At 53.7% G+C, this 13,830-nt stretch overlaps 1 protein-coding gene across 1 annotated transcript in view; it reads right to left on the bottom strand.

Moving 5' to 3' along the window:
• Positions 1–10,710, bottom strand: part of LOC105187345 (Protein tyrosine phosphatase 99A) — a 36,199-nt gene extending 25,489 nt beyond the window's left edge. Inside the window, exon 1 of the mRNA XM_025307226.1 lies at positions 10,531–10,710. Within this exon, the coding sequence (XP_025163011.1) occupies positions 10,531–10,549 (19 nt within the window). The 5' untranslated portion in view covers positions 10,550–10,710. The remainder of the gene's footprint in view (positions 1–10,530) is intronic.
• Between the last annotated feature and the right edge of the window lie 3,120 nt (positions 10,711–13,830).

The raw sequence follows: 13,830 nt of genomic DNA, 5'->3' as shown, positions 1-13,830 counted from the left end.
TCGCTCGTTTCAATAAGCAACGTATTAATAACGCAATTTATCCAAACGCAGAGGAAGAGAGGAGAGAGAGAGACAGAGAGAGAGAGAGAGAGAGAGAGAGAGAGAGAGAGAGAGAGAGAGAGAGAGAGAGAGAGAGAGATTCATTAGGTGCTTAATAAGCAGATATTAAATCATTGACGAAGCCAGCTGATGGAATTAGCGAGCAAAATAACGGATTCCCCATCATTTGCTCGCAATCTTTTCACGATTCGCGCGCTCGTTACCTCGGTAATCCGTTTGTCACAATTTTCTTCGATCGATCGAGGAAGGGCGGCGGCGAGAAAGGGGCATTGTTAAAATCGCGAGTCAGCATTCGCGAGGCTCACAATCATTTCTAGACTCGTTGATTCGAGGAGGCGTAAGAAGCGGAGCGCAATTTCCTCGAGAGCCACAATAGCCAAAATCCAAATACCGAGGCAATCTTTGGAGAGAAGAGACAGTTTCATCGAAGTGTTCAAGCTGACAGCTCCCGGCCGCGTCAGTTATTTCGGTGTGTATTTCTGTGCGATACTGTTCATCTCTATTTGCTTCCCCCGCGGAGCAAAATTGTACACACACAGGCTGTATTCCAAACTGTATTCCTGGATACCTGGATGTCTCGGTATTTGGATCACGGTATTACGGCCATCCGGGAGATCGTCGCGCGCGGCCTCCGAATCTCCCGATTTTGATTTTTCGGGACAATGCACGCGCGCCCTCGGGCGCGTTCCGATAACCCGCGCGTTGTCGTATCAGGCTGAAGCGAAGCCGAGCTACTCCGGGAAGAATCGAGACTTCAGGCACTGGGAATCGACTTTTCAAGCTCTCTGACGTCTTCTCGGCCGATGACTGGCCTTTAGCACACGACGAGTGCTCGACCGGTATCAATGAGAGGAAGAAGAAGATGAAGAAGCACTTGCGACGGTTCTGAAAAGAAAACTATCAAAGCAGCAGCAGCACATTCGTCGCAGTGCGGTAGCTTCGTGTCAATCGCTCGAAAGGAGTTGGTATGATTGGAGGAGCCTCGTGCCGAGTGTTATTGTGCGCGTCCTTTCGGTCGGCAGCGCGGAACGATCAAGTCGGCCATTGCGTTAGTTGACGCGCGTTTCTCGTATCTACGCGAATGTCAGTGGCAGTGAGCGTTCCACCGAGCAGCCACGACAGGACGTTGGATTTGGAGGCCAAGACGAAGGACGAAGGACACGAGACACCGGGATATGCGGGTAGCGACACATCTCGTTTATTCGGGCGTGTTCGATTCTTTGTTGCGCAGCGTTTGACGAATAACTTGGCAAGAATAGGCAGACACCCAGTCTGCCGATTCCGAATCTACTGCAAGGCCGGCACTTCGCCTCGTTTGCCTCGTCGTTCGATAAATAATCGTAAACTCATGAATTCCTGCCTCGTAAGTCGGAGGTCCATGAATTTACATGATTATTTGCCCGCAGTCGAGCGAGTTATTCGTTTACTTGATACATCCTTTAGAATTAAAATAAAAAACACGAGGACGCCTGCATGCGTCGCGTCGCGATATTCTCCATATTGGTGCCTGAAGCGTGACGAAATTTGCAGGATCAAGATGTAGAAGCGAGCTTTCGACTCGGGTCTCGTCGTCGCGGATCGTACCGCACAGACGATAAAAATCCATCGGTTCATGAGCGCGGAGGAAAAAAGCCGATTCTGAAAAACAACGCTCGACACGGGGGAGTATGACATACAGCAAAAATAATATTTAAAGTTGCTGCCGGGAAGCGGGCGGCCGCCCGCGCCGCCGCCACCGCCGCCGCCGCTTGGAAATCGATAGTTGTGATTGCTTCGAATCGTCGAACGCGGGTAAATACGTAACCGGACGAATAGAGAGAAAAATTAAAAGGTAATATTTAACCGGCAATCGTGGAAATAAATTTCCAAACTGGCGGGGACTCTCCTGGAAATTTCAAGTTTCCGCGTGTGCACGAGCCGCCGACATATAAAATCTCGCGCGAGCGAGTATATACGCGTAATAAAGCGCAGCTGTTGACGAGGCGCGGCCGCGCGCACGCGCGGCTGCGCGTGTTTTTTTTTTTTCCCCCCCCTAGATATATCGGATACATATTTTCATCGAAATCATTCAATCAATGTTAACCGTGTCACTTTATACGCGCGGACGAATGTTTACCGGCGTACGCAGTATCGTTTATCGCCGCACGCGCATCGTCCATCGATCCTACCGCGGGATTGTTTTCGGACTTTGGTATTTTTAATTTAGGCCCGAGGAGCGTAAACTACATTTAAATCCGCGCGTCGATGCGGCGAATCTACGCGAAGCGTGCCAGGGGAAATTATATTCCTCCGCGCAGTTACTCGACAAACTTAATCAGCGACGCGATCGGATTTTCTCACGCGTGAATGAAAAGAGAGAGGGCGAGTGGAAAACAAAAAGAGAGAGGGGGAGAGAGAGAGAGAGAGAGAGAGAGGGATAAATAAAAAAAGAAAAAAAAACAGAACGAAACAGAAAAAGAGAGAGAGGGAGAGAGAGAGAGAGAGAGAGAGAGGGAGAAATAGAAAAAGAAAAAAAAAAACAGAACGAAACAGAAAAAGAGAGAGAGAGAGAGAAAGACGAGGGAAGGCGCAGCTCGGTTACGGCGCGTTTTCACCTCGTGATTAAATGCCGTTTCCTTCGTGCGGTCGCGCTCGCGCGCCAACGACATACATTTTAACTCCGGGTTACAAAAGGAGGAGGAGGAGGAAGCGGTAAAGGAGGAGCAGGAGGAGCGGAACGATTTTCGGAATGGCAACGGTAACGCCGTTCAATCTCCGTGACGTCGCGCGACGGAGCGCGCGTGGGCTGCGGCTAAAAAATGACTGTGTAATAATTTTAGAGCCGGTGTAATTTGTTTCGGGTCCCTTTATCGCGGCGGCACGGGCGAGGGCGGAGGCGTGCTCGGCGTTGTCCCCGTCAGGAGCTCGTGCTGCCTCGCCGTTCGAAATAATTAGCATCCGCGTGTCACTTCTGAAACAACCCGCGCGCTGCCGCGCGGACGCTATCGCGTCGGCACGTTAGCGTCGGCTGACTCGGCCGCGGGAATGAGAAATTGTCGCAGAAATAATGCCGAGACATTTAATGCGCGTTGCACGTCAGTCGTCGCCGCCGCCGCCGCTCAGTTAACCCAAGCCTGCGCGCGTTAATGACGGCGGAAGCGTTAATTGCACGATCGCGCGTTAATTGCGCGAGTATGACCGCGGGAGCGCCGACGACGCGCTCTGAGAAAGAGAGAACGTGGTTGAGGAAAAAGGAGAAAAAGAAAGAGAGAGAGAGAGAGAGAGAGGGGGGAGGGGGGAGAAAGAGCGACGACGGGAGACTTCGCGCGGTAGCGAGGACGATTCCCGTCGATCAATTAGCAATTACTTATTTAATCAGTGTTTAATTAGTTTTCATCTGCCGGCATTTTTGCCGATGTCTCGTTTCTTTTCTCTCTCTCTCTCTCTCGCTCTCTCTCGCGCGCGCGCGCGCGCGACTTCTTTGCTTCGCTTTTCATACGTCGGCTGCCGTAATTTATTTATCGACGGTAATTCGATGAGAAGCAATTATCGCGTTGTTATATTCCGAGCCTCGTGGCCGAAGGAAAGTTGTCGACACTGACAATGGCCCCGCGCGCGATTCGTGTTTAATCAAAGGGAGAACCGATTTGTGTCTTAATCGCCTCGTCATTACCTTGTGTGGCGATCTTTCCGTGAGACCTTTAAAGCGAAAAGAAACCGCGGCGCTCTCGTGTAACGCGCGCTGAAAGCTGAGGCTGCGTCGTAAGGCCGGTCATAATACGATCGATTAGCCATCACGCTACTCAGCTTCGCCACAAAAAAAATTTATAATTTGCTACACGGTGATAAGCCGGGGCAAGGGCGGCGGGGGAAGGGCGAGCGAGCGGGAGAGAGAGAGATTATTAGTGAGAGAGCGAGAGGAAAGACTGATAAGTCCTTTAGGCGGAGCTACCGCCTCCCACTTTCGCCCGAGCAATTTAACGTCGCGATAAATGCTGGCTGCACTTTTTACTAGCGCTAAATCTGCGTTAACTTATTATTACCACGTCGGCGTGTTTATGACGATAACGCCGGTTTTACGCTTCCGTGATATATTATCGAAGTACCAATTTCCACGTATATAAGCGCTGGAACGCTTAATCGTGACAAACCGTTCGTATAAACGGTTGCTAACGTTGTTCGTAGAAAAGAAAAGAAAAAAAAGAAAACAGCAAAAGAAAAAAGAACAACAACGAGTTATACAACACTGCGATAGCGTCGCGTAAGAATGTTACACGACGCGGCGAATACGCACTCACGTAGTCCCGATACGAAATCTCACGTCGTCTCACCGCCGCAGTCCACCCTCTCCCTCCCTCTGTCGCGATTGACGTCCTTAATTATCGTGCTTTTCGCGAGAAATACGCACCGCTGCTAATTTCCCCGCCGACACGCGAAACGACCAAGTCGCCCGCGCGAGTCGCTCGAGCGAGTCTCGCCGCGCGGCCGCGATTCGCAGTCGAATCGCGAGAATCGAGCAGTAAGTCGGTGAACTCGCGGAGGCGATCGTCTCGCGAAGCATTTCCCCGCACTATTAAGCGGCTCGAGAACAAAGTATTGTTGTTACGTAACGTCATGGCGGCGGAAATAAATTGCTCGGGTCACCGGTATAGAGATTCCTCGGGTTCCACGCTGCGTCGAAACGTGACTCGCGGAAAGACGCGCCTTTATTGCATCCGAGTCCCTTCACTACTTTATCAGCCCCCGTCGGAATCGAAAATAGTTCACACACAGAGCGGGCAGAAGCCGCTCTTTCCCGATTCTCCAGACTGCTCTCGTCCACGAATGAACTTACCCGGGACCCATCGTCCGTGGATGTTGCGGCGGCAACAATACCAGTCACTCTTTTCCACCTTCGCTCTAGCACCCTCTCTCTCTCTCTCTCTCTCTCTCTCTCTCTCTCTCTCTCTCTCTTTGTCCTTCTCTCTATCTCTATTTCTCGTTCCCTCTGCCCCTCCTTGGTTTGAATGTTGCCGGGGGAGGCTGCGATCTCCATTTATCCTACGCGGAGATCGGTCGTCTATAGCGGATGCGCGATCCGTATCTAATCGACGAGCGTGCAAATTTCACGGCTGAGCTAGCAATCGGCGATTAGGCCGTCGAGTACTTCATTCATCGTTGTTATTACACGTGCTCGCGTATTAATCGCCCCTTTACTTACCTGCTACACGCAATTAGCGACGTAATCACCGAGTGATCATCCAAAGCGCGCGCGCGCCATCGATTAACGATAACATCGCGCGATTGTAACGCGCGTCGCGCGTCGCGCGTCGCGATCGACATCCGACGACGCGTCTAAACTTGGAGCTGCGGAGGAGAACCGGCCGGCGCGGTGTCGGACGCGAGTATGTATGTGTCGTCTCACACGCGGGTCTCATTTCCTCGCGCGACGTCCTTCCTGCACAAGTCCTGCTACCGCCGCCGTGAAATTCTTAGCGAAGAGACGAGCGAGCGCGCTTTTTCATCCGGGGCTCTGGAACGCGCGCGCTCTCTCTCTCTCTCTCTCTCTCTCTCTCTCTCTCTCTCTCTCTCTCTCTCTCTCTCTCTCTCTCTCTCTCGGCCCCTGGCACGGCGAGAGAAAAAGAGCCCTTTTCTAGCCGAGAGCTCCTGCAATTTTCGGATTGCCGCGTTGCCGCCCGCACCGAATGAACTTAGCGGGGAGAGGACCGACGGCGGTGGCGACGGGTGTCCCGATGGCTAATTGGTAGCTCGGTTGCGCTGTATATTTATGGCGAGCGGGGCGAACGAGGTCCGGAAATGGGTACGAGGACCGGCGCGCGCGCCCCACGTGTACGTATTGGAGAGCCCCGGCGAGAGAGAGAGAGAGAGAGAGAGAGAGAGAGAGAGAGAGAGAGAGAGAGAGAGAGAGAGAGAGAGAGAGAGAGAGAGAGAGAGAGAGAGAGTGAGTAAAGTGGTAGGAGAAGTTTCGTCGGTGGTGCCCTATTGATCCGGGTGCACGAGGGTTTCATTTGAGCCATCGTGAATTCCCGTGCCGTTGGCCACGGGTGCGCACTACACCGACGCCGGCCTACCGCACCGATAGCCACGAATTAGAATCACGAATTAGAATCCGGTGGCATAAACCAATGCGCGGGTTTCTGCGCCCGCTCGTCGAGCACGTCGACGACCGAGCGACCTACCTAGCGAGCATACGGACAGACGGACGAACGGGAGAGGGAGCGAATGAATGAACGAACGAACGAACGAACGAACGAACGAACGAACGAACGGACGAACGAACGAACGAACGAACGACGAACGGACGAACGACGACGGACGAATGACGGACGGACGGACGGTCGAACGGTTGAACGGTCGTTCGGTCGTTCGGTCGGTCGGTCGGTCGGTCGGTCGGTCGGTCGTCCGACCGCACCACGCTGCGAAACGTGACCTGTCTACGCGTCCTGTCAATATTGACGCATTACTCGCTGCTCGTCGATCGCCGATGTCGATGTGGGCATATCGACTGCATTCCGCTCGTACGCCGCGGCAAACTGAAACGAATCGCGCCGCAGCATCGTGCCGCAGCAGGGGGAAGGTATCGTTTTTCGAAGAGCGCATCGACACAGCGCGGCTCTCGTTAGAATCTAAAACGCGGCCGTGTCGTTCGTAATTAAAAATGGATCCCCCGAAGCGGGCTAAGCGGCCGAGGATGAGCGGCGCGATCCCGCCCGGCGATCGCCACGAGAGACAGACAGACAGAGACAGAGACAGAGACAGAGACAGAGACAGAGAGAGAGAGAGAGAGAGAGAGAGAGAGAGAGCCTCGGAATTTCGGAAGAAATTTACTTTCGACAGATCACTTTGCGCGCGCACGTGCACGCGTGCGCGCTCACGAGTCCGAAAATGTTGGAAATAACTGCTGGTAACTGCCGCGTAAACGAAACCAATTTGCACACCCTGTTTCGTCCCCACGTCAGCGCGAGACGTTCTCTCTCTCTCTCTCTCTCTCTCTCTCTCTCTCTCTCTCTCTCTCTCTCTCTCTCTCTCTCTCACTCTCTCTCTCTCTCCCCCTTGCTCCCTCTCCGTTATTACATATTCGTCTCTCGCGAGAAATCGCGCAGGTGACGTAAGGTGAACGTGGCGAAACACTCGAACGTTGTGGAAAACGCTCGACCCTTTTCCGCATGTGACGCGATACGTCGATCCCGAGTGCATACGATAGCCGTGCGCAACGGCGACGCAAGGATATATCGACTGTACTTTATCCGCGCGCCGCGAACCGACCATGGCTGCTGGCTGGTCGGATGGCTGGCCGGCTGGCTGGCTGGCGTCGAGCACGCATCGTTTTTCGATCACGTTGCATCCCGCAAAAAAATCTTTTTAATACTCGTAGCTATTCGCATATCTGTATCGCGCGGTCGTCCTGCCGATATCGCCCAGAGATTGGACGCCGCGATTTCGCGGCCGCGTTAGAATACATTCTAATGTATCGGACCGGTGATTGGCGAGGGGACGGTTCGATGGTTTCGAATCCACGTCGCCGCCGCGCCGCCACCGCGAAAAAAAAAGAAAGCGCGAGAGAAGGAGGCGGGGGGGGGGAAGGGGGGCGGGGGCGGGAGCTGGGAGGGGTAACGCCTGTCCGTCCGTCGAACGTCGAAATTACTTGAATTTTATTGCGCTGACGCCGCGCCTCGAGATGCTAATTCGCCGAATCGGTCGACTCGCGAATGATATCGCGACGGGGAAATTACAAAAATGGCGAGCTCGCGGAACGCGGTGTGTAATCGCGCGTATCGAGGGCGCGCGGTTCCGCCGACGATATTACAGTGGAATTTTTCTGCCGGCCGCGCCGAGAGCAGCCGCTCCGACGCTTTGGCGTATTTAAATTAATTATTGACAGGGGCGCGCGAATTTCCGCATGATGCGCATGCGGCGCGGCGCGGCGCGGCGCGGCGCGGCACGACGATGCGGGCGCGTCTCGATAAACGAATAATTATTTCCGTCTCACGGCTGAGGATCGACGAAACGCAGCGGCCGTCGCGCGGCGCTGCGTGCGATATATTTATATTCAATAGCGTCGGGGGCACTTGGCGCACGTCGCGCACCCTCTCCTCCCCCTCCACCCCCCCTCCCGTTCGAAATGACCAGCGCATGACGACATCACATTCCGATTTTTCGCGCGAGCTGAGAGCGATGCACGAAAGCACAATAGAAGCCGAATCGAGTCTCGACGGACGTGCTCGAAACGACATAACGGAGCTAATAAATCGTTTCATCTCTCACAGCACGCTGTCGGCGTCGCATCACCGCTTTTGTAACTGGCCAAGTCGTGATTATAACGGATTATATGACACCTTTTGGCGATCTGCTCTCCGCCATTTTTCTTTCTACGAGAAACGTCCTGTTTCGGGGATTGTAGAAAGTCGCTCGGAAACCGGCCGGGCCGTAGAGTCTGATTTAACAATAGACGGATGACAATAGACGGTAACGGTAACTTTTCACTAGCTACGAAGGGAGAGGGAAACGCGGATAATAGCGCAGGGTGTGTTCAGTGTTCGTTATCGGAGGGATTACGCTAATTAACCCGGCAAAGATTGACCGGCTGCTCGACGAGCGATCGAAGGACCGCCGAGTGCGAAATGTGAACAATTGAGAGTGTGCGCGAGGCCGCAGCCGTTTGCGAATCGCCGGGAAGTAGTACGAGGAAGGAGTCGTACGGCGACGGAGTCTCGGATTCAGTTCATTCGATCCGCCGCGCTGCCGCCGCGCCGCCGGCCGTCCGCGCGCGCCATTAAAAATGAACCCGGATTCCACAGGCGATAGTTACATTCCACCAGCCACCTAATTCCCGTTAGACCGCGAGTCGGCCCTTCGCGCGCCGCTGGCGCGGTAATTGGCCCTGCGCGCGATCGGAACGCGTGAGAATCCGAGCCGCGGGTCGAAAAGGGCAGCGCGCGCGCGCGCGCGGCCGCGCTGGAGATTGTCCTCAGCTCCTCGCAAACTTTGCCGTCCGCACGTGTGTGCGCGTGTGTGTGTATGTACACTATATATATACATATATATATACATATATATAGTGTATATATATGTTGTGTGTATACACGCAGCCATTGCTAGCCGTCTCCTAGCGTGCGCTCACGGAATTTATAGGGCTCGCGTCTCGCGCGCGCTCAACCTATTTTATAACGTGTGTGCCAGAGAGAATGACGTCGACGACGACGACGACGACGACGGCGACGACGACGATGACGATGAGGAGGAGGACGAGAACGACGGAAACGCCGACGTTGTCGTCGGAAGGAAAGGGTTGCAGCCAAGAGAGGGCGAGAGAGAGAGAGAGAGAGAGAGAGAGGGCAAATTAGGAGGCGAAGAAAAAGAATAGGCTCGACTAGAGCCTGCTTGCGCTCCCCCGGCTGCTGGCTGCAATTAGCGCCTCTTTAGTTAGCCGCCCTGGACGGCTTCTTCTCATGGATGCCAAGAACTGGCCGTGTCGCTCTTAAACCCCCTCGCGCCCTTCACTCTCTTTCTCTCGTTTTTTCTCTCACTCTCCTTCCGCCCGTTTCTCCCTCTCTCTCTCTCCTCGCTGCACTCGGACTTTTCTCTCCTCTCCAAAGTTTCGTCACTTTCTTCCTCGCGGCGTCAAACGCTTTGTGACCCCCTTCTTCCCTTCCCCCAAGCCCCTCCGCCTCGAGCGCCGCCGAGCCTCCTGCCGCCGTCGGCGCTAACGACCGGAGGGTGTCGACCGTTTAATTTAGCACGACGCCTCGGTGTCATCGCGGTCGAGAGGGACAAACTTCGTTTTGATAGCCGCGGGAGATGCAGTAGGTAGATGTAATTTGGACGATTGAATCGGCCCGACGCGCAGATGAGCGCGACAAGAGAGGATATCCTAAAGCCGATATTGGCTTCCGCCCGGAAACTTCGCTATTACCTCGCCTTCTGGGACATTGCGGGGCAGGAGTGACGGCAGAGCGAGGGCAGTGGCTGGGACGGCGGAAGGGGGGAGGGGGGGGTATCGGCGATGCTTTCATTCGCGAGCGATATCTTGCGGCGAAAATCCGCCGGCCGGGAAACAACCGGGATTCTTGATGAGCGGGCGATACTCAAGCGCGGCCTTTCCTTCATCCGACCCGCTCGCGAGTGCATCGCGTTGGTGTCGCACGATGACGAGATTACTGACCGCCGAGGTAGTAAATTTTTACCGCGCGAAATCATCGCGAGAAATGTGCGAGCAGGCGCGGGCGGGACGAGTATTACGAGCTCGTCGTGCCGGCGCGTTTCGAGCGCGACTCGGCGCGACTCGCATTCGCGCGCGGATTACGTAATACGCTGCTCTCGCATCTGCTATCTGAAACGCGGGCGGCGGCTGTACTGCGTGTAACAATTGGCCGAATACGGCCCCGCGCACGGTGGCGCTGGGTGGCGGCCCGGTAAAAGCGCGCGCGCGCGCGATATATCGGCCGGGCATTCGATAAAAGCGGCGAGAGATTAAAATCGCCGGGAACTTACTTTCGCGCAGAGTCACCATGTAGTAGGACGCTTGACTGGGCTTGCTGCGACCCAGCGCATTTATCGCCGCCACTCGGAAGCTGTAGACCGTAAATGGCCTCAGGTTGTCGACGGTGTAGAACGTGTCGTTGTGCGGCGTTATGATCTCCTTCGTCGCGTTCCACGGCCCGTCTTCGTCGATGCTGGAAGTAACAAATGCGCCCGTTACGATTTGCAATTCAATTATACGCGCCGCGCGACCAGCGCGAGCGTGAGCGCGCGCGCGCGACGACGACTCTTTCGTCTCGTCGCGTCGCGTCGCGCCGGAGAAGATAGAAGCCTGTGGCCCCTCCCCCTCTCGTGTCTCTCGTGTGCATTACAAATTCTCTATTCTCTGCGGTGAGATACAAATAATGAAGAGGAACGGCCGCTGAGAGAGCGAGCGGAGGGAGAGAGGGAGACACAGTTACGGACCGGATCCGGACACGCGACAGACGATGTTCAATCCGCCGCGAATCCGCTCGCGTGAAATACGGCGCGAAGCTTGTTATTGCTGCGACTGCTGCAAAATGTTTGTCGCGGCTGGCGTAATTCTCGGAGAATAATTAGCGGTCGAAGACGCAGCGCGCGCGCGCGCGCGCGCCGGCCCGGCCCGGCCCGGCTGGGGCCCGGGCGGCGGGGGATTTTATCGTCTTCAAATTGCATATCTGCGTTTTACTGTAATTAATATAGATTATTAATCGTTGCGCGATCTGTTACGGGAAAGTTTCCGCGCAGCTGCGGTTCGAATAATTGCCACAGTTTGCATTCGCACGGGTCGATTCGTGCCACGGTATTGTGCGTTCTCCGCGTACACAAGCAAACATAATATATTTGTCACGTACCAGAGAGAGAGAGAGAGAGAGAGAGAGAGAGAGAGAGAGGGAGAGGGGGAGGAAGGAAGAGAGAGAACGAGTGAGCGAGAGCGAAATTACGGTTATCTCCCGGTAACGCGCCACGACGTTAATTCTGCCGAACATTCTGCCGGTTTCTGCCCTCCTATTTTTCGCCGACGGAATCGCCCGACGCGCCCGTCAGCTGTCGTTTCTCCGCAGACTCCGCTGCATCATATCCTTGCAACCTTGTAAAAAGTAGCGCGCCGCGCCGACGCGGTCGCAAGGAAACGATATCGCGTCGGACGGAGAACGGCTCTCTCTCTCTCTCTCCAGGTGGAGACTTTTCTGTTTCGCGTCGAAAATGCTAAATATAAGTTCTTCACTGATCACTTCATGTCAATCCGACGTAACGGCCTCACTCAATATTTACGATAAAAATCGGACGAATTCAGCGCTTAATGGCGACACGAATGCACCCGCGGTGATGTGACCCAGTGACGGGAATTATGACGGACGGCGAAAGGAAGAAAAAAGGGGGAAAGAGGTGAGAGGGAAAATGAGGAATAACGTTATACGCGTCGTGCTCTCTCTCTCTCTCTCTCTCTCCCCTTCCTCCCTCCCTCCCACCCTCCCTCTCTCGTATCGGCGGGTTTACACGCTCATGTACCTCCTGGCGGCGCTATGCTATGTTCAACAGCCTCCATTGGACGCAACCAATTTACCGCCGACAAACCTCTATCGCCAATTTGCCACTGCGAGATAAGGGAATGATCCAGCAATTAAATACAAAAATGACCCATCGCTCGTGTTTTATTTGCGCTCGGAGGTTTGACGCGAAAAAGAGAGATTACATAAAAAAAGGAAAAAAGCAATCGGCAACTTGTATCCAATTAACGTATTCGTGTCATTGCATTTCGCGATAAATTCGTTCGATTTTTCGATGCGCTTCACCGGAAAATGCATGCAAACCCGTCGCTATTTGCGGCGACGCCGCGCGCCCCGCGAAAATCGATCGCCCGTGCACGACGGAGGAACGCGCTTCGATTTCTCCCTCCGTCCCCCCTTCCACCCCGAGACGCGCTCCTTTGAGAAGAATTCGATTAAACTCCACGGCGGAGGGAAAAGAAAGACACGAACTCTCTCTCTCTCTCCTCGCGCAAACGGCACTTCTCTCGTTCGCGGAAAGAAGCCGCGCGCGCTTTAAGCAAACAACGCGGAGACTTAATTTGGTCGGACAGTTGAGTGCGCGCGGCATATTAAATTTCTATCATGAAGAGAAACAACTTTCTCATTAGGATCCGTCGAGGTAATTGATTGTTTCAGTTCTTTCGCCATGATTTCCTTACCGTAACGTCGGGAAGCGGCGGGGGCCGCGGCGCCGGAGGGGGGGAGGGGGAGCGGAAGGGCGAGAGCTGTGTTTCTTTCGCGGCAAGAGCGTACTTCAAGAAACTCGGGGCAATTAATTATTTGTTCGCTCGTGAATGAAAAACAATTGTACGACGCCGATTTCTTTCGGCTTTCGCGAGCGTGCGCTTCCGACACGCGAGCGAAACTGCAACTATCGCGAACGCTCTCGCGGCCATTCTCCCCGCTGCCGTCGACAATTGTAAATTTCGGGTGAGCGAGCGAGCGAGCGAGAGATTTTATGCAGCGGCCTTAGTGTGCTTGACATTTTTTCGGACCTCTTTCACCCTCGCGATGTATCGTGCGTGAGCGCACGGGATCCATTAATGTAAAATGCGCGCGTAATTCCGAAAATGTTCCCTCACAGAGATACGGCCGTCCCGGTTGGCAGCATTACTTTTTAATAACGGATTCTTTGATTGCTTTGAAGCCGACTTTACATTAACCATGTGAAATCCAGCGCGTATCCACGCTGATTCGTCGCGAGATTATTAATCAGCCGCGGATAAATCATGGATATCTGTCGCACGGCGCATTATCGTCATAGGCGTCGTCGTCGTCGTCGTCGTCGTCGTCGTCGTCGTCGTCGTCGTCGTCGGGGAGAAGTCGCCGAATTTTCCCTCCCGAATTAGCCGAAAAATCGATCGCTCGCGGACCACAGTGGGGTAAAACTGACATTTTCTGTTCGAAATGGTCTAGAGACCTTAAAACTTAACGAAATGAAACAAATTTGTGTTTAAATTACTCGTTGAAAGATAATGAAAAAGATTGTCTGAGCCGGTTTTTGAAAAAATTCAACCCTAAAAACCTACAAACCCATAATCCCATTAGAAAAATACATAACCCAATAACAAAAAATAACATAATACATAAATCGGTAACTTTAACTCTAAAACCCCTTCACCACCGGGTGAATTATGAATTATTGGGTGAATTAGGGATATTGAATTATGGGTTATTGCAATATACGGTTGTCAAGTTATGGTTTGGGTTCTGAGGTTAAATCAAGTATGAGGTTGTTGGCTTGTGGGGATATTGTTTA

This window comes from Harpegnathos saltator, unplaced genomic scaffold, assembly GCF_003227715.2.
Source record: "Harpegnathos saltator strain DR-91 unplaced genomic scaffold, Hsal_v8.6 scaffold84, whole genome shotgun sequence".
In the NCBI taxonomy this organism is placed as follows: domain Eukaryota; kingdom Metazoa; phylum Arthropoda; class Insecta; order Hymenoptera; family Formicidae; genus Harpegnathos; species Harpegnathos saltator.
This window is presented reverse-complemented; position numbering and strand designations above follow the sequence as displayed.